The sequence below is a fragment of the Cygnus olor genome, chromosome 11 (genome assembly GCF_009769625.2).
Source record: "Cygnus olor isolate bCygOlo1 chromosome 11, bCygOlo1.pri.v2, whole genome shotgun sequence".
NCBI classification, from domain to species: domain Eukaryota; kingdom Metazoa; phylum Chordata; class Aves; order Anseriformes; family Anatidae; genus Cygnus; species Cygnus olor.
The window spans coordinates 7,580,268-7,606,008 of NC_049179.1; the positions used below are offsets into that span (position 1 = coordinate 7,580,268).

At 35.8% G+C, this 25,741-nt stretch overlaps 1 protein-coding gene across 1 annotated transcript in view; it reads right to left on the reverse strand.

The window, feature by feature from the left end:
- Positions 1 to 25,741, reverse strand: part of HERC1 (HECT and RLD domain containing E3 ubiquitin protein ligase family member 1) — a 102,614-nt gene that overhangs the window by 50,995 nt on the left and 25,878 nt on the right. The window contains 18 exon segments of the mRNA XM_040569397.1: positions 4,489 to 4,540; positions 4,848 to 4,968; positions 6,351 to 6,657; positions 8,370 to 8,541; positions 10,409 to 10,529; positions 10,621 to 10,735; positions 12,416 to 12,589; positions 13,530 to 13,751; positions 15,276 to 15,467; positions 15,952 to 16,084; positions 16,243 to 16,395; positions 17,624 to 17,845; positions 18,924 to 19,049; positions 20,331 to 20,496; positions 22,531 to 22,665; positions 23,775 to 23,946; positions 24,041 to 24,185; positions 25,077 to 25,204. Coding sequence (XP_040425331.1) covers positions 4,489 to 4,540; positions 4,848 to 4,968; positions 6,351 to 6,657; positions 8,370 to 8,541; positions 10,409 to 10,529; positions 10,621 to 10,735; positions 12,416 to 12,589; positions 13,530 to 13,751; positions 15,276 to 15,467; positions 15,952 to 16,084; positions 16,243 to 16,395; positions 17,624 to 17,845; positions 18,924 to 19,049; positions 20,331 to 20,496; positions 22,531 to 22,665; positions 23,775 to 23,946; positions 24,041 to 24,185; positions 25,077 to 25,204 — 2,856 coding nt within the window.

The following is a 25,741-nucleotide window of genomic DNA, read 5'->3' on the forward strand; positions in this document are numbered from 1 at the left end:
ACTACTAGATATTTAATGCAGTGTACAGTATCCTCCAGGTGCAACATTTTGAGGCATGCTCTCTGGGTCTGCAAAACTGAAAAAGATAAATCTAGGCAAGGAAAAAAAAAACAAAAGGGCTTACATATCAGGGGAAAATATTAATGTGCTCATCACCCCATATGGCAAAAGTTTTGAAAAAGAGATTTTTATTCTGCAGGAATAGAAAGAAAAGTTTACTGATTTGGAACTAACTGAATAGCAGCAAGGAATAAGGTACTCAAAGGATCATCAGGCTGAAGTAGAAATAATCTCATTTCTGAACAGATACAATAATTGGAGAAAGCAATTAGATTAAAGATTAGACTGAGTGGCTAATATGTTAATTGAGTAAAAAGACCAGAAGACCATGCTTTCCTTTCACACAGCTGCAAGACCACAGGAAAAACTTACAGTATTTTTTCTGATGTTGGTTTTCTATATCGCAATTTATGAAAATGAACAGCTTTTATACCATAAAAAAAAAAATCAGACCAATAGTGAGATTAGGTTACTAAGGAAAAGTGATCTGAATTTTGAATAACAAGTTGCTGAATTCAATAAACAAATTATAAAGTAAGTCAACCCACTTCAGAGGAAATTACTTTCCCACCCGTACAAAAAAAAAGAAAAAACAACCAAAAACATTCACCAATACCCTACACACAGTGCATTTTTTTGCACACTTTGCAAGGATGTACTCTGCAGAGACTGCTGATTGCATTGCAGGAAAGTAGGAAAGGGAAGACATAGAAAGATACCCATTCACACATACAGCTTTTCTGAGAGCTGAAAAATTTGATCCATCTAGTCCATCAATACCTTAGTAACTGACTAAAATTGCCACATACTATAACAAAACAAGAATATCAAAGCTGATTGATAGCAACAATTCATTCTCTAATGGTTACATATGGGATTGACTTGCTCCTAGAGGAAAACAAACGTAATGACGATCTCAAGTCTCCCTTTTAAGATATGATTGGCCTGAATATACTTGGGACATGACTACTCCCAACTGGAACTGGCAAAGTAACCATCGATTCCTATCCCTTTGAACAATTTTCTAGCATTTCAACTGAAAATTATTTAATATTCCAAGTACGTGTCATGATTTCTTCTTGTCTACTTTGGCAGGTATCAAGAGGGAATTTTCCTGAAGATAGTATATTGTTTGATGTCAAACAGGTGTCAATAGCACCAACAGGGCAAGGCAGTGCTTTCACAATTAACCTTTAAAAGCAACATGGGTATCTACAGCTCCTTGCACACTTGACAAGGTTCACAGTGATCAGTAGCTAGGACTCAGATGAAAAGGACCCTAGAGCAGGCTGATGAACCCCGGAGAACAAAAGCAGTTGGATCTTGGAAATTCTATGGTCTTCTTCCTACTTAGCACCATTATGTAGCAAGCAGTGTGGTTAAATTCTAGTAAACTTGTTAAGAAGTGCCCATACACTGAAGAAATTCATTTTAGGAAAAATCACCTTTAAAGTCTCCAGAATAGCACAGCTTACAGGAAAATGTATTCACCATTTAATGGTGATAGAAGGAAATTTCTCCAGAAATAAAAACTTCCTATCCAATTAGCTCTGCTTGTCAACCTCCTTCGCACAGTTTGTGGATACATACTTAGAAGGAATAAATATATTTCAAAGGACTGCTACAAACTACAATCAGATTTATTCTCAAAACCAGATGTAAAAGGAAACACAATTGACTTTGTTTCCCTTTGAATTACTTCATAAATTTAATCTGAAAAAACAAGAAGTGTTTCCTGTGGTTCTTTAAGATGCCACTTCTTTCCCACCTAACTGTGCCAACTCAACATTCATTCCAACAACAGTTCTAAAACTTCAGCCTTAAATTCCTTAAAGCAACAATGGTTACTTCTGTTTTGTAGAAGGAGAGATGAGAAAACACGGGAGGCTTTGCTTTATGTTAATTGTAATTTGAGAAGCATTTCCCATATGTACTTCTGCTGTAATTCATTATCTTCTGCATTCAAATTAGACATCTCCTCTACCATCCATATGGCATGCATGTTTCCCTTCTCCCATTTTCCTCATTAGGATTTATTAGCATAAACACCTTCCACATCCTCCATTCAAAAGCAGATCATATGCAGAATGAGCACAAGACACAAAAATACAAATGGAAAGAACATCTAAAAAATTTTTTTAAAAGCACTTGTTTCTCACAAAAATGTTTAAAATGTATAAATGTCTAAAAGCTGGAGAGCATCTTGATGAACAAAACGACAGCCTTCTGTGGGTCACTCCTTCTACAGTGGTTTACCTACGATAAATGGAAAACTAGGCTTCTTTTAATATTTCAATGCTTAAAAAATACAGTAAATTCAAATAGCTCATTCTTATGGAACTCTTTTGCCAGCAAACTGAGATGGAGCACAGCATAAAGACAACATGCTGTGAGAATTTACATTTCCCCCATTCCTCAAGCTGAGGTGACGGCAAATATAATGTCCCCTTTGTCAGTGTATATAGAAGCATATCACAAGAATAAAGATGAAACTGGAGGGCTTTTACCAATCAAAACATCCTTGATATGCACTGCAAAACCTCTAGAACTTCAGAGTGCTGGCTATATTATAAGGAGTAACGAGTGGACAATACAAAATGTCTTCAAGTTACGCCTTGAACAAGCACCAGGACATGCTTGAACTGTAGAAGACCAACTAGGATTCCCAAAACCAAACATCTGATAAGAAATGAAGGGCCTTAAATAGCACAACACTGAATAGTTTTTCTGCTTGATCAAACAGATCTTTGAAGATCTTTTTCTGACCTTAATGTAAGTATCAGGAAAGTTTTCCAGTAAATGGAACCTGTGTTCACTAGATGAGTCTGGTACTGGGTATCAACCAAAATGGGCACATACACCTTTTCCAGGGTGAGTGAAAAGTTTTCACTGTTGTATGTTGACAAACCTCCAGTTGTTAAAGCCAGACTAAAAATCTTTAAGTATGATGGGACAACAAAGTAAGTCCTTCAGAAGAAGACAACAGGTAGCAGTACATATTCAGTTTCAAAGCATGCTATTTGAGCTTCTTTAAATTCTGGATAGACCAGCTGCGCTTACCCCCATTTCTCCTCTGCATTGCAAACTTGGTACAGAACCTTCCTGTGTTATAAGAAGCTTCTATACACTGGTTTGCTGATAAAGTCTATTCTTGCATTGCTCCTTATCTCCTGGAACCCATGACCCAACAACCTCACCAGTCTAACCAGCAGTTCAGGAACCATAACCTGTACAATACACCATGTCTCAGACCTAACTCAAGATGATTTCCTGGATTACTTTTAGGACATAGAGTAAAGAGAGTACAGAGTCTGTATCAGTTCTCTAACAGCAAAGCTAAAAATGGTGGCTTCAAAGAGTATGTTGGATAGCAGAGTGCTGCTGACAGAGACTCTATCAGATCTCCTAACACTGAGAATGCTAACATACATCATGCTGTCACACTACAAACAGCTCTAGGAAATTTCTTTGTTTATTGAATGGGTTCAATTGAGTATATGTGTACAAGGAAATCCTTTCCACATTACTAAATTAAAGCATAACAAGCGTTGCCACTGATAGTGTGACTTAGAATTCCAAAAGACTTTTAGAAGAAAGCTACCTCTCAGTACTCTGCTTGATGATGGAGACCATTAAACCAGAACTCTTAAATTACCTAACAGCATTCAGGCTCACATAATTAAAGCACACCCTAACTCGACCTAATTCCTGTTAACCTTTTACCAAGAATGTAACAAATACCATGGAACAAACATAATTGGTCATTCTAGCAATGACTCTGCATCATCCAGAGTGAAGCAGGACTTTTTGGTTCCTGTGTAAACACGCATCCTTTGTTCTGTCTATTGCCACCTGAGAAGCAGCTAATGTAGATTTCCCAAAACGAAGGCTAAAAATCTGATTTATATGGGAGTAATGGGAGAAGTGGTTGCTTGGTTCTGTAGGTGTGCTGGTGTTGAGATGATGTACAAATTATGCAGTACTTTCTAGATAAGAGTTCTCAATGTTAAAGCACATTTTAAGGTAAATTATCAACGTTAGCATAAGAATAGATCATTCGACTTGATACTGAACTTCTATGCCATTTTTTTTCTTCTTAAAGTTAAGAGAGTGAAAACAGTGAGAATCCTAAATTCACTTGAAATCATGGAAATCCTCACTTGCTTCAGAAGAGAGCTGCAATTCTAGAAACTAGAAGAAATGGTTATAACCTAGGAAACATTACAACCAAGCTACAAAGCAGTTAATGTCACCACAACAAATAAAAGGTAATAATTACATACAACATCATTTTTAAATACTCAGTTTTAACTTCCTGACTGTCATTAATGTAGTGCATTTAACTGCAAACATATTTTAACTTAAGAAATATTAATGTATTTACTCTGATCAATATTCTTTAGGTAAATTGATATTGATAAAACTTACCCCTCTTTCTGTGTGATGACGCCAAATCCAAATCAACATTTCGTCTTCCACTCTAGAGTAAAAGAGTAATAAAAACCTCATTTCCTTAAGTGGATGTATGTGGTGCATAATATTAGAGTGTTTAAAATACAAATCCCCCTCAAAAATAAGAAAATGAACAGAGCTGTAGTAATTTAAATTGCTGTTTTACCACCTTTACTTTCTCTTAATAGCAGTTACTAGTTAATAGTTATTGGCAGAGACCCCTGTACTGAAACATAACACTAATAATGCTGAACAAATGACAAATATTTAAGATATATTTCCCACCTAGAAAATGTACCAATAATCTCCAAGGCATATAATGCTATTTTACTCACCAGTGAATAACCTTCTTCATCTGATTCTGGCTGAGACAAATCAGATTCACTTCTTGACTTAATCAGTCTATAGTTTGAGTTTGCATGGATTGAGCGACTCTCTGCAGTAAGACTTTCACTCCTGCCTCAAATGTACCAATGAAAAAAACACAGAGAAAATAGTATTAGCCAAAAGTAAGAGTTGATAGGCAAATTCAGCAGATACCACAGTTTTATTTGAGAGAACACTATCATGGAGCAATACAAGACTACATCAAGAGGAAAAAAAATGGTCTGATGGTTTCGGTTATTATGCTTATAAAGGGTATTAATAAATTTTGTTACTTCTTGCCACCCTTACTGGTCAACTGAATGAATGGCAACTTCAAATGACTGATCATTACATACAGTATACATAAACATTTCTGAACTAAGAAGACAAGAAAACAGAGAGAAAGTGGGTGAAAAAGCACCAAACTTATATTTAAAAAAAAAAAAAAACACTGACAAAATGCATCCTAAAGTTGATATGCCACAGACGAAAGCCACTTTGACAACGAGAGAGACAGACATTTATGCTTTAGGGACCAGACTTCCCAAAGGAGGCAAAAAGAACAAAAGGGTACTGAATAGATATAATCTTGCTCTGAACTCTCCATCACTACCTTCATATTAAATAAAACTGGAACTGTCACAGCAACAAAGTTTCTCTATGCTAAAAGTTTGAGTAGACTGAGAAGTTCACTAGGAGCATTAGCTACCAAGGACTGTATCCAAATTTAATAATTTCCATGTTATATTCTAACACACACACACAGATTTGTGAAATAAGAAGTTTACATGGACCGAGTTTTGAACAAAGTTCTGTTACCAAGAAGATCTTGGTTTATGGAGTATTTATACTCTCTGAACTACACACTTCTCAAATTTAATGAGCTGTCTGGTTTTATTTTGTTACTCTTCCACACCTAACAACACTGTCTTGCACATGCCAAGATATTAGGAATACTTCTAAAATTAATCACAAATGACAATTTTTTCATAATAAGCTTTGACTCTTTTCTTTTTAAGCATATACAACGTTTTTGGACATTACAATACAAGACATTGCTTATGGTTCAGGAAAATACAAGCCTGGTAATAAAATATCTAAACACACGAATAATTTTTAGGAAAAATAATGAATTTTCCCAATTACATAAAATTTTCTGTACACCAGATGATCTGGACTTAATTACTATTCATCAATAAGCTCAACTTTGAAAAATAATATGGTCCACAAAAAATAAAACTCTTCATCGAGTAAATGTGGACAAAGAAAACTGAGAAAAAGCCACTGATCTCAAAACCACCACCACCACCACCAGCAAAAACCCGAAACCAAACCATAAGCACTGCTCCATTTTTTTCTAAGAATCCTCAGAGGATTTTTTTCTAAGAATCCTCAAAGGAAAACTGAGGTTATTTTAATCAACTGAAAAGGAAACAGAAGAGTTAAATATTTATGTATTCAGTGAACCGCACCTTGTCATGAGTCCGATACTCTCAGGAGCAGTAGAGGGAGGCTGCTGTAACTGTCCATCCTCCCTTCGTTTCTGGAGTTCCTCAATAACAGGGCTCACTCCTAGGATCAACAAGGCACATCTGTGGATGACAGAGTTGCATGCAGCAGTATACACATCTTGACCTTCAGTCAGATCAGTGCTGATTCTTCGCTCCTGCTGAGACTGAGGAGGTTGATCATCAAGTCTAGTCCCTGTCCCAGCGTTCATCCTATCTCGATCCCGACTGCGAGCTACTTCACGGGCTGATAGGAAACATTGAAATATTTCTGTAACATGCAACACAAAAAGAAGGTCTTAACTTCTAGACAAAGCTACACAGAACAAAATGTTCATCTATAGCTCAAGCTAAAAATGTCCCATTATGAAAAGCAACAGCTATTTTTCCAACATTAAAAGAATGCAATAATACAAAGCTATAAGAGAAGTCACACAAACAGCTTAAATAAAGCATTTACACAATGTTAAGCTTAAAATGAAGGGGACAATGCAATTTGACAGAACAATAAACACGCTTTTAATGTCTTACTGCAATCCAACTGCTATGTGGATATTATCAAAGAGAAAGAGATTATTTCATGCTAGCCTTTTAGCAGACATATAAAGCAATGCATCTGTAAACCAGAGAACAGCACATCTGTAATTCAATACTGAAACAGTTGAATACTGTTATTAGCTTTGGTTAGTACAATGAAGATGCTACCAAAATTGTCAGCCTTCACCTAATTCTTCCTTAATTCTGTTGTTGTCTTACACAGATTCTTCTACAGAAGTGGTATGAGAGATTGCATCATCTCTGTCCAAAGAACTAAAGTTCTCTTGATTTAATCATTTTAATTTTAAACATTCAGCTTCCCTTTGGAAAGCTAAAGATAAATCCAAACACTTTCTCAATTGGTGTTAATAGTTAGAAGAAGCAAGACATCAAGGACAGGAATAGAACTCTGCATATCAGGATCAGCTTCCCTCAGGAAAAAAGCAGCAAAAACATATTGGATCTGCTGAGCGGGTAACGTGTACACTTTTTAAAATCATAAATGATATGATGTCACGCCCTTCAACCACATTGTGCACTTTCAGGAAAGTCTACTGCATTGTGGATATGACGACACATGATAAAGAAACTAAAGGTATTACATATTTTGGTGCAAAAAGATCCCCAACGGGAATATGGGAGTCCTAACAAGGAACATAAGCACTGCCAACAAAATAGGTGGTGACAAAAAAGGCCGGCGAGAGATCTACATTCTAACAGTATCTAGAGGAACAGTGTTTGGAAGAGAAAAAAAAGAAATTTATGGAAAATATTCCAAGACAGCCATTTTTATAGGTTATATATACATTCCATTTTAATCTTCCAATGCTAACACAACTTCTGTCTTTGAGAAAACTAAGGCAACAACAGAAAAACAGCTGAGTGTGACTGGCTGCTGCCTCACTAAAACTGGAAGAATTAACTACCCCACAGACTCCAACTACAAGTCCAAGTCAGCATAACAACAACAGTTTGTGAAGTTCACCTTTTTCGGTCTTTTTTCTGAAGAATTGAGCTTTTTTTTTTTTTTTTTAGAAAACCCATGGGAAAGTATTGCAAATGTTACAGCTATTAAACTTTGACTAAAACCTCAATGTTTTTAATAAATTCAAGATACTCAAGGATACAAATGAATTCCATCCAGTCAGTCGTCCACTATTACGAACAGCAATTTTTTCCCAAACTTCAGAACCTTACTCTTCAAAGTTTATGACGTGCAAGATTAACACATACAAATGCAGCAATAAATCCTATATATAAATACTAACCTAAAGACTACTCTGACACAATAAAAGCACTACATCATTTTATAAAAACGTCTAACAATGTTTACAAAGAAAAACATTTCACAATCTTTTCAATCCTTTTTTCCCCATTCTACTTTGAGATAAAAATATATTGACCTTTCAAAGCACATTACACTCTTGATACACAACTAGTACTTACTACCAGCTGTCATAACTTCATGTTCCCTTTCCTCTTCTTCGTCTTCCTGTTCTGGGTGTCCTTCTTCTCTGTCACGTTCTGCCTGCTCCTCCATTTCTGCTTCTTCATCAATTGTACGAGTAAAAGAATGCTCCTGAGTATCAATGTCAGCAGATTCTTGGTTATCTAACATCTTGATAAAAAAATAAAAATCTACAGTGAATTAATTATCACCAAAATAAAAGCTGAACATCAAAGTACATAGGAAAAAAACTACTGCCAAAAAGATATTTGTGCTACTATGTGAACAGCTGTTTATATTCAAAACTGTAAATACTTAAGTTGGGAAATCTAAATTTCCTCTAATGACTTGTATTCAGACTCTTTGGAGAAAAATCTCTCCTTTTAAGGCTTACTTGGACTTGACTGTCAAACTTCAATACTTCAACATTTAAAAGCATTAGCAACCATATACTGTTACCTCATAAAATATTCTCCCTTTAAAAAAGACAAGTATGATAAAACTTACTTTGATGGCCAACACTGTGTTATAAATAACATTTTTAATTTAAATTAATACCCAGTATGTTCCCATTTTTATTCTTAAGTCCTGAATTCACAGAATCCTCCCTTTTATTTCAATAAAATTAAGAAGATGCAACACCCCAAGATAGAATGCAATAGAAAGGCAGTAGTCTTAGAACTGGAATTTAAAAAATCTTTTTGTTTTAAGAGAGATAGCCAAGCTAGCAATTTAAAGCCAAACTACTGCCCCAGCCAACTATCCTACATATAAAAGAGACAAGCAGCTCAGAAGCAACTGCTTTAAAATTACATTTTCCTACAAAAGCCCTAAGAGATAATTTGGCAATGTAACTGCTGACCAGCAGAGTACTTACTACCTAACAGACAGTTTTCAATACAGAAAACAACTGCAGACAAACCAAAAATGGCAAAGGTTTAAATATAAAACATAATTACATTAGAGATGTTAGAATATTTTAGAAGGTAATTCAGCCTACAAATCTTGGGCCACACATCCTACCAGCAAAACTCATCAACCTTCTCCTGGAATTTACCCTTTCCCAAAGAACAGAAGGTCTTGGTAGCAGCAGACCACTGTTACAATTTTATCGGGGCCTCTGATTTGCTAAAGTCATTCTGTAATTAAGAGTGTGTGTATCATGCAAATGCAAAACAGCTATTTTTCACAGAAGTATTAAATATGAGATCTTCCTGATGCAACTCACCTACTGCATACCTTTAGATTTACTCTGCTGCATTTGCACAACAAGCTTGAGGATTACTAGGAGGAATGGAACTTACCACACATACACAGTACTTTACTGTGAGCATGCAGATCAGCTACAGCATGAACATGAAGCAGCAGATTTACTACCTGTGTAAAATGACCACCCTGTGTATGCTTGGTGAGCCAGAGAACCACCAAATTTAATGTATGCATACTATCCTGTGTACCCACACTACACCCAATACTTTTAGAAGAGCTGAATCTGTTGCAAACATGTTAGACCCATACCATGAAAGGTCGGATGAAGATACAAATGCCCTCTCAGAATTGAAGGAAAGAAATGGACCTATGTTATTTTAAAAAGTTTCAGTAATGCTTTATAAAACGGCTAAAAAGCCTCATAATCTTGATGCCACATAAGAACCTCCTTGATCAAAAGCATCCCACTTGTAAGTTGTAAATAGCAATTAAAAATCCTAACAGAGAAACCTAATCCTAGTTTAAGGACTATCTTGTAATGCCTAATTGTCCCCAGCATCGAGTAATTCAATGAACACTTCCAGCATCAGTTCTGACCAGGCTTAGTGAAGTGACTCAGAAGTTGCCATCATACCAGGCATTGTATATTTAATTTGAAAAATCCTGAAAGTTTTTTTTAACAAGGTAGAACAAAAAATCCTGCAACAAATGAAACTAATATTTGAACATCTTCACCTATCCACTGAATTCATCTGCTACTGAGGTATTATGTAGTATTTTCTTAACACACAAGTATAGCCTGAATAACTGACAAGAGATTTAGTCTTACCCATCTGTCTCTTGATGATGATCTAGTCTGAATAAGTTCCATGTTCTTGCAGGCAAGCAAGCGACTCCGAACTTTATAAACACAACGGTACACTTCTGCCAAGGCTTTGCCAGGCTGGTACCTACTAAAAAGACCCAAAACTGAAAAAAATTGCACAAATTTTCTTTGAAAATTTGAAATTGAGCTTTTAAAGGCAGCTTTAAGTTACTTGCCTGCTCTCCCCACAGGCTTGACTAAGCAAACTTGTATGTTTCAGAAGAGCTGCAAGAACAAATCTGGACACAGTATCCAGGAGTGATTCATTACTTAAAGTTGCAGTATCCCAATCTGAAAATAGAAAGGATTCATCAAAACCGGCTACTGTTTCCAACAAATAAGTTTTCAATGACAACATATAAAAATATTCACCAGTTAAAACTTCTGATTTACAAGTAGATTTAATGTTTAAGAAATAAGTTTAGCATCAACAATTCATAAATACAATGCGTCAGAGACAAACGTGTTTTGATCTGGTCAAGATGGTCATGTCTACTAGTCAGCCAAGTGAGGGCACACAAACTGGCCAGCCAGGAACTCAGCTCAGAAGACCTGAACCTCTGTTTCACCAAGGTTACACAACTGGAGCTCCTTCCTTTATCCAGCCACTGAGTTGCAAGGAGCTCCTTTAGAAACATGCAGTATTTGAGATGATCTGCTCTCTTAGAAGCTGTTGAATTCAGATTCAAAAATTATTTTGCAGACTCGCTTATGATGAAAATGCTGTATCACCGTAAGTAGATACTTTAACAGACCTTAAGCACAAGCTTCACTGCTGATATCAACAAGAGAGATTTTCGTGTCTCCAGTTTAAGGTTCCTTCAGTATTTTCAGAAACTGACATTCTGATTTCAAAGTAATTTTTCCCCACTTTAAAAAAGGACCATAGGAAAATAATATTGTTCCGCTATAAAATAACACAACTCCCAAGCAAAACTCCACAAGGCTCCATACTTTTTCCTGCAGGGGAAAATATCTTCATAACACTATTTTTCTTATTAAGTATTATTTATGAATCCTTGAAAACTGCTTTAGAAATCATAAAAAACTATCTGGTGATTTAAGTATAAAGTTTAGTCTAACATACCTGTTCCTCACTGAGTTCCATCATCTTGCATTTGATGTTACACTAGCTGTCACCATACAACTCTCAATCAACTTGCAATTTAAACTGAGCAGAACCACAACTTTTAGAACACCCAATTCCAAAACAAAAATAATACATATTAGCCCATTCATCTCAGATTTTTTCAACTAGACAACTAGCTTTTTTTTTTTTTTTTTTTAAACTGGAATTCCTAATTCCATGGAATTCTAGAACAGAATTCTCTGTATTGCTCTCAACAGGAACACAATACCATTTTCTGTCTTCTTAATCTGGCCTATCTTGGCCAAAGCTACAGAAAATCATCTCTGGCTCCTGCGGAAAGTTACAGCACAGCAGCAATGTTCAGTGGATCTCATTAAAAGGAGACCTGGAAAGCCTGAGCATGAACGCAGACTACATGCAATAAGCATGAAGAACCATTAATACTGTAATGCCAGCCTCCTGGAGACTTAAAAAACACAAGAGGACTTACCCCTTAATCCCATTCTTAGCATATTTTACAAGTTACTCCACTTTCCCCCCCATCTCCCTCCTCCCCATCAAATTTTCAGTTTAATTGCAAGTTTCACCTTGCTCTACGATGAAAACAGAAACACAAACACCTGAATAAGGAAACAAGACTCTTTTTTTTCCTTGTTTGGAGGGGGAAAGAACATTGAACTACACGCTTGACAAATACTGGAATCAGTATCAAAAATAAGTAGCAGAAAAAACACAAGAAGGACGATGGAACATGACAATAAAATCAATTTATCATGTTGTAGAATTAAAAGTCATTGCCAAAGAAAATGCAGGACTTTACTAGGCAAGTAGCTGAAGCATGTAATATACTTTTAACATATACGTACTTTTCAACATCTTACCTTTACTAACAGCATAGTCTTGCATACTGATCCACAGGCTCCTTGCTGGCTCTTTTGTACAACCCAAAGCCAAATCAACATAGACAGTAATCTCAGGTCTCAGCTTATAATCAAACGGCTTCTGTTCCTCATTTCCAGATAAGGCCACTTCTAATAAGGAGCTCATGCATTTATCTAACAGAAGGGAAATACTTAAGGAATTAATCTCTGCAAATTTTGAAGATTACATGCATCTACCTTTACAAGTGTATAAGCATATTTCACTCTCCACTCTATTCCAGAAAAAAGGAAAAAAAAATTGAAAATCAATACACCTCATTGTCTGACTGCAAACTCTCATGAGACAAGGAATAAAAGCGACTCAGAGTTACCATTTGTGTAAAATGTATGGAGACTTGGAAGCATTAGCCAATCTGTTTCAAAATCATAAATCTGTATTGTTGATTCTACCTGAACTGTAGTCATATGCTTGCAATTATTGCATCTTCAGGCATGGTTCCCTTTCAAACTACCATGTTTTTTAAGTAAGTCTTGAAGTAATCTACTCAGAATCAGAGGAAGAAGGAGATGTGAATTAAGAGGAACATGCCACAGAATCAGAAGCAAGTACATTACTCATATAGGAAAGGTTGGCTAGAAATAGTCGTGCTGAGTGCTGTCAACAATTCCGGTAAATCAGAAGGACTTAATTTTTGTTCGTTTTAATAATCTAATCACAATTAATAGAAATTCCACTTTGTAAGCAGAATACAATTTAAGATGATATTTTTTGATGATAAATATGAACAATGGAGCCCCTGGTTTGTCTGATAATGCTGAACATCTAACAGTAAAACAAAATTTAAAAATTAACTCAGTGAAATTTCTGTTACTTCTTGCACTGAGAAATTGCATTTATTTTTTTAAATTTCTTTATGCATTTCCAACACCCTTTGTAAACTACAATACATACTTACACAGCCATTTTCCATCTTCTGGTATTTCTATGTAAATAGACAAGAGAGCTGAAAGATGAACCCTATGTACACAAGCTTACTCAAATGTGATCTGAAAATTTCAAAACTGAACACAAATATTTACAATGACAGCTAGACTCATGTATTTAACAGCTTACCTAAATGAGGAATATCCATTTCAACTCCATCACTGAGAAGGGGAGTTTTCAGCCAGTAGGCTGTATCTTGCTCCTCAGGGGACACTGGAGGTCCTTGAAGCATGCCACCAAGACACCGCCCAATAAGTAGAGCTACAGTTCTCTCTAGATCAACAAGCCATACCCAAGACTGGGCAGGCTGTGGTAAGGGCACTCCAGCAGGATCTATTAGTTCAGGTCCACCTACAAGTATTAGCAATGAATCACCAGATTAGTCACTGTTGCCCATATTTAAAAATAAATAAATAAATAAAATTAATAAATTTAATTGCAGATCTTGGTAACATTTCCCAGTAAACAGCTGATTGGCCTATCTGCCAACAACTTGAAGAACGAACAGTTAGGACGAATTGTTCAGTTAGCATTTCAGTTTCATCAGCAGCAAAAGCCATGACCATTGACAGTACAACTATTCAACCTCAAAGTTTAAATGCCCTTTTAAACTTTGCCCAAACATCTATTTTGCCCAATACATATTTATTTAGGTTCTGCTAAACTTGCACAGATAAACGATACAAGCAAGATTTTCTAGTCTTCGATTTCTTGATCAAAAACGACTATAGCAGTGCTCTCTTACAAGATGGTTCCTGAGAGTTTCTATTATTTACCTTCTTACCTCACCATGAGTGTTTATTGACTAAACTAACATCTCATTTGGGATTTTGTCATCTTAGTATATATCCAATTACCTCCTTATCACTGATTTCTTTAGTAAAGAATATTCTACAATTTCACAACATCTTCTCAGAACCATATGAGAAAACAGTTCAATTATGACCAAATAAAACAATTTTTTTCTGTTCTTCATTTCAGTTAGTCTGTTTACCTGAAAAAGCACATGGTCTAAACTTTGGGCAGACCTTATGCGGTGCCAAGAGTTGGACTAGATGATCCTAATGGGTCCCTTCCAACTCAGGATATTCTATGATTCTATGATTCTATGAAGTATTCCTCTGTGAACTACCTGCGCATGTTTATTCTGAAATAACAGATATAAACTTTAAGCCATTACTATTCCAAAAATCTTGCTGGGTTTTATTTACTTTTCATTAAGGGATCATTGAGAAGGAACTGTAGCACAAAACTTGCTGGTATTAATGAATTACATCTTTATTTTTTCCACTCCTGATTTAGATAGCTCATAGCAAGAATGCTCTTCATTGCACACTGGAAACAGTACTCAAAAGCAGAAAACCATGACAGAAATATTAATGAAAAACTCAACAAATAGCAAATAAATATAACATCACCTATCACAAATTTCTGTCGCTTCATCTCCATTTTTCTATTTCATTAGAAGGATCTGGTAGTAGGTAATTAACATTTAATTGCAGCACATAACAGAAAGCAAAATTAAATTTGCACACAAAAGTAAATAGATCATGAGAGAATTTCTGTTCCATTTACAAGTAAAGAACAGTTATTTTCATGTATTACAAGCTTAGTATCTTCAGTTCAATATATGTGTTTCCCATACTGCTCTTGCATTCCCAACAAGCTAATATACATTCTGGGCTGACAAAGAGGTTTGCCCACAGCTCAAAATATTTCATAGCAAGGGATGTTAATACATTTAAGAATTTAAAACCAAGATGTAGCAAGACACTTAGCTTACAATAAAGTCCTTTTTCAGGGGAAAGTAAAACTTCCTCTATAAAAAGTGGTATGCCATGCTTTATTTTTCAGATTGGGTGTTATTACACTTACCATGAAGTGGCCACTGTAACTCTTGATCTTCTAGAAGTGCTGCAGCAGGTAAGAGTCTATTAAGACGATCTAAAGGTGGCAACAGATCCAGCAGGTAACTCAACAAAGGACGAGCTACTGACACTGGCAGTAACAATAACGAGTTGACAATCTGAGACAACATACTACCAGCTGCAGATACATAAATTACATCTACAGAGAGAGGAAAAAAATAATAATTATATTTTGGGATATATTTATATTCTATGCACAGTTTAACAAGTCACAAAGAACTGCATAAAAATACCGCAGCTGTCTCATCATGTATCAAAAGCACATTTTGAGTTGCGGTTGTTTAATAACCATAAATACATTCCAAATTTCCCTTCTACACTTTTCAGTAATCTCCAAAAAAACATACTTTTAAAAAGAATAATCTAGAACTAATAGTACTGAGACAATAACAGACAGAGACAACATCCTCTTTATTTTGTAGTTTTTCTATATGCAAAATGTCCTATCAAAAACATGAACTAGATGCTATGCTTGGGTAGATGATTCATCTCTTCCTTTGGAGGAGAGGCTTGTGATATGCATGTGTAGGGAAAATAAGGTGTTCTATTACTCAAATCTAAACAAACAAGAACTGCCCTAAGCTGACAATACCTCCATTACCGGTTTTTCCATGAACATTTACCTCTCAGTTTTTCCCCAACACTACCATTCCAAGAGCTTTCCTTAAGCAGCGTTGCAGAACGGGAATAGATATCTGTAGCGTGAGGCAATAAAAGCTGAAGGTGTTTGTGAAGCAGTGCCACACTGCTGGAATTCTGGAAGGAAACAATCACCAATCATCATAATCATGTACATAATTTTTACAGGTTCATTACCTATATCAGTTCAATTTCCAAATACTGCTACAACATTCTGGTGTTCACACACATTGAAGCAAATTTTCCCTTTTTAAGACAAAAGTAAGGGCACATACCTCACTAACACTGTTGATGTGACAAAAAGCCAGCAACTGTTTCTGCAGTGAACATAAAAGCTCATGAAGATGAGCCGGTTGGCTGTTTTCTGATGATGATGTACCCAGTAAAAATTTGTCACTGTTTTTTTCCAGTTCTCCAAAGGCTTGATCCTATTTACACAAAAAGAAAAAAATAAAAGAAAAAAGTCTTCAAATGCTGTAATACTTTACTACCATCTTAAAAAAAAAGCTTTTTTACCTTTAGCATATGCACCTCTGATTACTGAAGAAATCAGATAAAGTTAACTGAATCATGAGATAAACAAAATTACCGTCATTTTAAATGTCACGGTAGTGATTGTGATAGCTATCAAGAGAGTATTTCTGTTCTAAACAGGGTTATTCTCAGATGCAGAAGTATTTTTATTTCAATGCAAAGGAAGACTGGATAGTGTAACTCTCCCCACACTCTGACTTCCAAATCACAGTATGTTGAAATAAGTAATATCCCTTCAGAATTTGTTGTGGGCTGATACATAGAAATGTTTCAGATCAGAATCCTTCCTTGCTTAATCTAAGACAGCAGTAAAAGGAGCAGAAGGCAGATGGCTGCTCAACTACCTTCTGAATTCTATAGCAAAAAATGGAGTTAGCTTCAAGTAGAAAATTGAAAGTAGATGAATCTATGTGACTGGTGAATATCTACAGAAAAGAACTAGAACTACTGACCCTCACCCTCAGTGGACAGATATACTGTGCTGGAGAATTAAAGATCTCAGGTCTTAAAGAGATCTCTGTTACATTTAACCAGCTAGTTGAATTTAAAAAGTGCAACAGTCAGTCATTTGCACTTATGCTTCCTTGAACTTCTCATCAGCCTATGCTATTCTACAGCTAGGAACAATAATCTGTTTGACATGCTATAATAAGATGGCTGACCTGTACTTGATGAACTACTGGCAAGGTAGTTTCCCCAGTGTCAAGTTAATTAAACAGACTCACATTCCTGCTGTCTTTTCTCTGGTTGCTGAGATTATACTGACATAAAGGGTATCATACAACAATCTACTTACTACATGTACTATATTCTATCTTCCAAAAAAAAAAAAAAAAGTGCAGCCAAAGTAACAGCAGTAAATTCTTCAGTCTGATATATAATCAACTACATTCATGTAAACCAAGTTAAACAAAAAATACCACTACAAGAACATTAGATCCATAATGTCAGAGGTGGCAAACTAATTTTAGTCTATTTCCAGAGACAAATATATATGGCACTGCTGCTTTAGACAAACAAAAAGAGTAACGTTTTCTGAAAGTGGGAAAAAACTTTTAACCCTTCCAAATATTCAGAATTCATTACCACTTAAAAAAAATTAAACACAAGGCCTATACATACAGTATAAAACCCCAAATTCCTTAGAAGAGTCTTCATTAAGATTTCTGCTAGATGAGTATCTGGATGACTGCTCTGGACAGTGTATGTTTGATCGGAGAGATTTCCATAGCTGATGCATAATGAGGAAGTTTCGGTGGCATCAGATGGTGAGCTATATCCAAGCAGAGAAGCTACATGGGTGTGATCTTGCAAGCTTGTCAAAATAATATCCAATTGCATTCTCTAAAATAAAAATAAAAATCAGTAATAGAGAACAGATAAATAAATTGAATTTGATAACCATACCTAGTAAAAAATCTGAGATTGAAAAAGAGAAATCAAGACACTGGACCAATGCTTTCTTCAGTTGTTTTTTTTTTTCCCTATTATTCTGATTTATACATAGGAAGAAGGAAAGGGGTAAAAAGCAGAACAGGCATAGATTAGATGAAGAGAGGTAGCAGATACAGAGTAACGTCCCCCACTGTTACCAAGAAAAACTAAACTTGTCCAGAAAAAACTAAACTTGTTCTAACCTAGCAATTTTCAGTTGTTTTTTGTTGTTGTTGTTTGTACCAGTATTAATCTTCAGAAATCTTTAGGAAATTAGAATCACAAGATTCTTCTTCATAGTTCAATAAACTATACAGTTAAACTAAATAACCTATTCAGAACTAAACTTCACTATACCAGTCTATTCCACAGTGTATAAAACAGAAGACTTCACCAAGATGTTCTTCTGTGTACAGAATTGAATAATAGTTACTCTTCCTTTTTAATCTGAGACTACTGATGGAGCTTCAGCCACCAAGGACAGGAACAGAGGCTCCTTATTTCCTTCTGTTTGGTGGGTACTTGGTAAGCCTCCTAACCTGCATAAATTCCTGGTCTTCACATTCATCAAGAGAGAAAAAGAAAAAAATTAACATCCCAGTCAACTTTGCCAAGTAGGGTGAAATCTATGTAAGGAAAAACATTTTACAAGTACTCTTCCAAGGAAATAGTTAATCTTCAGTTTCCATGACTTGTTAGATCAGGCTATTATTCAACAATATCTAACCTTCAAACTTGTCTAGACACGTTAACATAGAAATTCCTAACTTTTTTTGTAGTCAAGCTTCGCATGAGAAAACATGTAGTGCTCCTTACCTTGCTATATTTTGATTTAGCCAGACTACATAATTTAAGTTGGGCTTTGCAGAACATTCCATCAACAACATGCACACACAACTTTTCATGCGCTTTACAAATGAGGCTCACCTCACTCTTCAATGCCCCCCCCGTTGCTCCCAAAGCACAGCCTATTTTTCCTTGACCCTACCTGTCCTTTTGATAAGCTTTCCCATCTATCAGGACCCTGGGGTAGAAGAGAGTGTAGCAATTCCATTCTTTCTCGCAATGGAGGAAGTAGCATAGTTGCTCCTACTGAGAGAGTTTCAATTACGACCTAAAATTAAAGTAACAGAAAATACTTTGGTGGGGGGTAAAAAAAATAAAAAAATCACCTTACAGAACATCACACACAATGTATCCAAAACATCCACTTTACATCAGATTTCCAACACAAAATAGCAAATCAATCTTTCATTACAGGATGAAAAGATAAACAGTACACTGAAGGAAGGAAATGAGACCAACATATTGGCAAAAGAAAAAATTCTGTGCACTTTGCTGTTTCCTCAAAGACTGCAATCTTAAGAGAGGGCAATTTAGTTTAATCAGTCCACAAGATTAATATTTTTTAGTAAAATGTCAAGATAAACCATGTCCTGCTCCTATTAGCAATTAAAGGTTGTCTAATACACAAATGTATCTCTATCAATTGAGTGTATACTGATCACTTTCAGATGAAATCATAAACATAGCAAAGTTTCTCTGAATATAAAATTAAATTAAACTTCAGAGCTACACAAGTCATCACGTTTTAAAGGCAATATGAAGAGGCAAAACTTCCTAATTGATATCTGAAAAACTGTTTCTATATGAGAACTGTGAATTTTCAGAATATGTAAAACAATCTTCACAGTGCTTTTCAGCAATTTTCCATATTGCTATGGACTTGTGAAATTAAGTGCTCTGTTCTAAAAACTTCAGTCCCATGTAATTTTTTTTTAAACCACAAATGCATGCTGAGAGTATAAGCTATTCCTTTACTGGGGCCACCAAAATATTAAACTTATTCTCTTGCTATTTTTGGCATATACTCCATATAATAAAGTGTGAGGTTCTGTTTCATTTAAACACACTGCAAAAGCTATTTGACCATTAGTTACTTTTGTTCACAAGCAAACTACACAGCATCATTTCTTCAAAGCTGGCAAAAAGTTACAATGAAGCTGAAGCCTGAGTTTTTAAGGCTCTACATGGAAACCACAGGTTTCCATGATCCATTTTACGTTTATTTCTTACTCGTGTTAATTATCCCACAACCTAAAAGGTTTTAGGTTCTTTATTACAATTACATAATAATTAAAATGCTAGGGGGGAAAAAAGCAGCTCCTTGAAATTCTCAAGCACATGTTCTCCTCTGCTTTCAGATTATAAAACCTGATGGTGATTAATTAAAAAATAATAAAAAAAACTTTAACACGTAAAATTGTTAAGTCAGAATTGTGTTCAGAGTGCCAATTTTAGAAAATCCAAGTACAAAATTTCTAATTACACCATCAAAGAAAGTAAGAAAGAAGGAAAAAGTAGACTTTTTACATGTAAACAAAGTATTACTTACTTCTTGAATTTCATCAGGGACAGAAGAGTCCATCAGTCTAAACAATAAATTTCGAAGTGGACCAGCTTGCCGACCAAGAATGCTAGTAGCTACACCTCCAGCCAGTGCAAGTGCAAGATGATTAGAAAGCAGCTTCAGGCACAATTTAAGAAAACTGTGATGTTCCCTGTAAAAAGAAATATATCACTGATCATCTTGGTTATTGTTAGCATTGCTCCTTCTTATTTTTTTGTGCACTAAGCTTTTCACACTAACATTTTATGTTGCAGACCAGAAAGGTAAGTAAACTATAACTAGGACTTTACATAAATTCCTCTGAAAACCTGCTGTTAATCTGCACAGAAAAGTGTCTTTGCAGACAATGGTTCCAAGGAGCATTCAGTTTAGAAAAAATAGTCCCATGAATTAAAAGGCAAAATCTTTCCAAAATACATAAACAGACAGACAGACAAACAAATATATTCCTCACATAAAGAAAAAGATCAACTGTTTAAGAAGTAATGAATGCATTCTTCTCTCAGAAGATTTAGCAATAAAACAATCACATTAAAAACAAAAAGACTGGATATTAATTTCTGGTCTTCCTTAAAACATCTTTTTTGTTGTTTTGTTTTTTTAATAAAGAAAAAATTTTCATAAGAAACTTAGAATCATAGAATATCCCGAGTTGGAAGGGACCCATAAGGATCATCGAGTCCAACTCCTTGCACCACAAAGGTCTACCCAAAATTTTAGACCACGTGACTAAGTGCACAGTCCAATCTCTTCTTAAATTCAGACAGGCTTGGTGCAATGACTACTTCACTGGGAAGCCTGTTCCAGTGCGCGACCACCCTCTCAGTGAAGAACCTCTTCCTGATGTCTAGCCTAAACCTCCCCTGCCTCAGCTTAACGCCGTTCCCGCGGGTCTTATCACTGGTGATTAAGGAGAATAGGTCGGCGCCTTCCCCTCCACTCCCTCTCGTGAGGAAGCTGTACAGCGCAATGAGGTCCCCCCTCAGCCTCCTCTTCTCCAGGCTGAACAGGCCAAGTGACCTCAGCCGCTCCTCATATGTCTTCCCCTCTAGGCCCCTCACCATCTTCGTAGCCCTCCTCTGGACACACTCAGTTTTACATCCTTTTTGTGCTGTGGCACCCAGAACTGCGCACAGTACTCGAGGTGAGGCCGCACCAGCACAGAGTAGAGCGGAACAATCACTTCCCTCGACCGACTAGCAATGCCGTGCTTGATGCACCCCAGAATACAGTTGGCGCTCCTGGCTGCCAGGGCACGCTGCTTGTTCATATTCAACTTGCTGTCAACTACAACCCCCAGATCCCTCTGTGCTGGGCTGCTCTCCAGCATCTCGTCGCCCAGTCTGTACATGTAGCCAGGGTTGCCCTATCCCAGGTGCAGGACTCAGCACTTTCTCTTGCTAAACTTCATGCAGTTGGTGATTGCCCAGCTCTCCAATCTGTCCAGATCTCTCTGCAAGGCCCTTCCACCCTCAACAGAGTCCACAACTGCTCCACGTTTAGTGTCTTCAAACTTTGATACTTGCAGTGCTCTTTATAGGCATCAGTGAGGAAATATACATGCTTTTGTATTTTATAGCAATACATTTAAAACATCATTGTTGGTTTAAAAGATTCAAATTTGGAAAGCTACAATAATGATTACTGATGATATGTGAAGAGTACTGATTCCACCTCAAAATGCAATGGCAACTATACATCTCCTAGACATACAACAGTACATGATGTGGTTTGTGCATCACATGTGTTAGTCAGTAACTCAATGTATGGACTGATGGGTTACCACTTTAACAGTTGTTTTTTTTTGTCTAAGTTTATCAGTAAGTTAGTCAGCAGGCATCCACTGAAACTGGCTAGAGGGAAAAGAACTGGAAAGCAGACACAATGCACAGAAACAGTAAATGCACTTAAATTATATAGAAAAATGTGTTTTAAAGGATAATTCTGAAAGAAAAGTCCAGTTTAAAAGATATGTTCAAAATTAAAATAAATTCCAGACAAAAGATCCTGCTACACCTGAGGTACTGCAAAGTTCCTATGTTATACAAACAAACAAAAGGCACCTGAAAGAGCTAAACTGGTAAACCAGACTTTTGTTTGTTAAAGACTGACTAAGACTAAACCACACACTGCTGCGGTGGATTAAAGAAATTACAAAACAAAAACATTACATGTGTGTATATACCTTGATGAAGGAAAAGGAAGAGGGGGGATTTCACTGTTAATTTTGTCACAGTAGTGCTCAAGAAAAGAACGAAGATGCGAAAAGGTACTTTCTTCAAGGTCTACACAATAGGGTCTGTGCCATGCCACAACTTGCCTAGAATCAAACACCAAAATAAGTTAACTATTAAAAGTATTTTAATTACTGTAACAAATTAGCAGTTTAAGCAGGTTAAGTGAGTACATGCTTGAGCTAACCAATTTTTTTCTTACAACAAACTAATATGATGTAGGAAGACTAACTTCCTGACCCTTGCAGGCATTTTCTACTCTTTTCCATAAAAGTCTTCACAAAACAAACACTGTTCATTTATAAACAAAAACGTCTACAGTGCCACAAATATAAAAATATCTGCTCTGTGCAAAAGCTGACAAATACTCACAAAGCTGCTTTAGTATAAATTCCAGATTATAAAGAGATTTTAATACAATATAGGTAGAATTCAAAAGGGGTATTACCACTTAGTACTATTTGAGTGTTAAAGACTTTTCTAAGATAGCTCCCTTTAAAACAGGGCATCTTGAAATATTGTCTGAATTATCTTCCAAACAGTAAAAGAATTCTTCTATTCCTTTGTGGGAGTCCATATGTAAGTCTGAAGTTTATCAGCTCAATTTAATCACTTGATCATGCCTGTGGTGTAACGAAGCATTATTTCAGGTACGGTACATTAATAACCGAACTATTTATTTAGGTGACTGGTTTTAGTCCATCTTAACACATAACTATTCAGAAATTTATTAAGATGTTCAAGTCCATATCTAGTAATTTATCTGAGCTTCCCCATTTCCTAAAGTCTTATGCTTAGTTTCCTCTTCGTTATACTGAAGGAAACTACATAAACTACAGGAAATGCTGTCAGAAGCACAGAATAAAGATCTACTGAGTTGTTTGTCCTCACACTGCCTAACTTTTTGATTTTTCGTAAAGAGAGGTTATTTTTGCCTAATAACAGATAAGAAATCTTCATATAAAAGTCCTAGTATCCAAATTAGTGGTGCTGCTATGTTATCGCTTCTTGTCATCTCTAACAGTTGAGGAGAAGAGGGGAGAGATTAAAAAGACACCGAAGTCCAAAACATTACAAGCAGAATACTTCAAATGCATGATGTGATTAGCACCTTCAGGACAGTATTACATGTATCCCAAAGGGTATCTGTTTAAAAAAAAAAAAATTTATACTTGTCCCCAAGCGTCACTGTTACCTGTCTCTTGGAAGAGCTGTCCAGGCGAGGCTATGGGAGGTTCCTGCTGAAATCTGTTGAATTGCAACTCCATCTAAACCACTTACTTTCTTTGGTTTAGTAATGGGACCAGTAGAGTTTCCCTGACCACACTGTCCCATTGAATTGTTACCCCAAGCATAAACTTCATTATCTATAAAGTAAATAAAGTAGAAAACAGAATCTGAGATACAACTGCTTCTGACTGAAAAGGAAGATTACAGATTTTTACACTTTACTTATCTTACCATGAGAAAGTGCCAAACAGTGACTGTCACCAATTGAAATATCAACTATTCTTGTAGCAGCCAGCTCTTCGATAAGCTTCGGTCTGAGAGCAGTTGCCTCGGACGAGCCACAGCCAAGACATGCACCACAGCCCCATGCATAAACCTAGAGCAAACAAAACCACAAAATATCAGTATCAAATCAGTATTATCGGTGACCATCAACAAAACACTGGAAAACCACTTTCACAGTAACTACAATTACATTTTCATCAAAACATACATACTACTTTCATTACTAAAATACATTTCACATAACCTACATTTATTCCCCCCAGTCACTCACTGGATACAGAGCATATCAGCTGGGAGGCTGTTTCAAGAAACGAAACCACTACAGTAAACTTCAGCATTCTTGATCCACACTGTCTTTGAATCATGCTGAGGTCAAGTTCAGTTAGGTTACATGTCTGGAAATGTTTGTTGTATCACATCTATATACATCGTGCCAGTCAGGACCTTCATTTACCAACTAATATTTATTTCCAGGCTCTCCTGAGATATTTTGGATTAGAAATACAACAGTTACTTATATTCTAAAACATGTATTTTTAAAAACTATTAAATTTATTTAAAAACTAAATTTATTTAAATGCTGGTGCTTAAATAAGCACCTGAATAGTTTAATGGATGAAACATGAAGTGCATTTCATTGCTTTTTGCTTCCTGAAACCACTTTGCTTAGTGAATTTGATTTGGTTTTGCACTTTTGATTTGGTTTTATGTTTATTAACCTAAAAAGAATTAATTTTTCTGTGGCTAACCAAGACTCTTGGAATGTGTACTTCTACATGACTCTTCAGCACATTATGAATTAATCTAGCCTATTAGGATCTCAGTACTTTTAATCAATATCTAATTGGGAACTTTACTGATATTTAAGAACTAGCTGTATATTTTCTCAACAGCCAAAATAATGAATGCTGAAATAAACCCATGCTGTCTTCTTCTTAAATACCAAATCTCATCATTTGAATGAAAATTTATTTTTGCCTACCTGTCCTGTTGATGTTAAGGCAAGCGAAGACTGGCTTCCAGCACAAACTTTACGAATAAACATTCCTTGCAAGGCTTCTATAACTTTAGGTTTATATACTCTGTTTGTATCTCCATGACCAAGTTTGCCTACAAAAGGAAGAAATACAAATGGGAAGTATTTTCGGAGTATTACAACTATCCGAAGTACCCCAAAAGAATTATTTTCAGATTTCCAAAAATGTCAAGGCATGCTTTTAAAATTAGCACATTATTATTTTTATAAAACATACTCTCAAATACAATAATTACAGACTTCAGGAAATAAATATTTATTGCAGTGTCCTTATAAATGGAAATATCAATTCCATATAACCACACTATTCATTTCCTGCTACTTAATTACTGAAGCCTTCCAAAGCACTAAACCTACCATATTTGTCCAAGATTAAAAAAAAGTTCTCTCTCCTTGTTTATAAAATCACTTGGAAAAAAAAAAGCCAACACACTTTTCTACATTTTTTCTAGCAGCTGTGCGCACTTTTATCTTAAAAATTACTAGTTCAATTCCCCTTTACTTCCCCTTTAACTTTCTCTTGAAAACAGATCTTCTCTACACATTCACCACTTCTAATCAATGACCTTAAAACAAAGACTGTCATTAGAGTGGCTTTGTAAAGTGGCTTT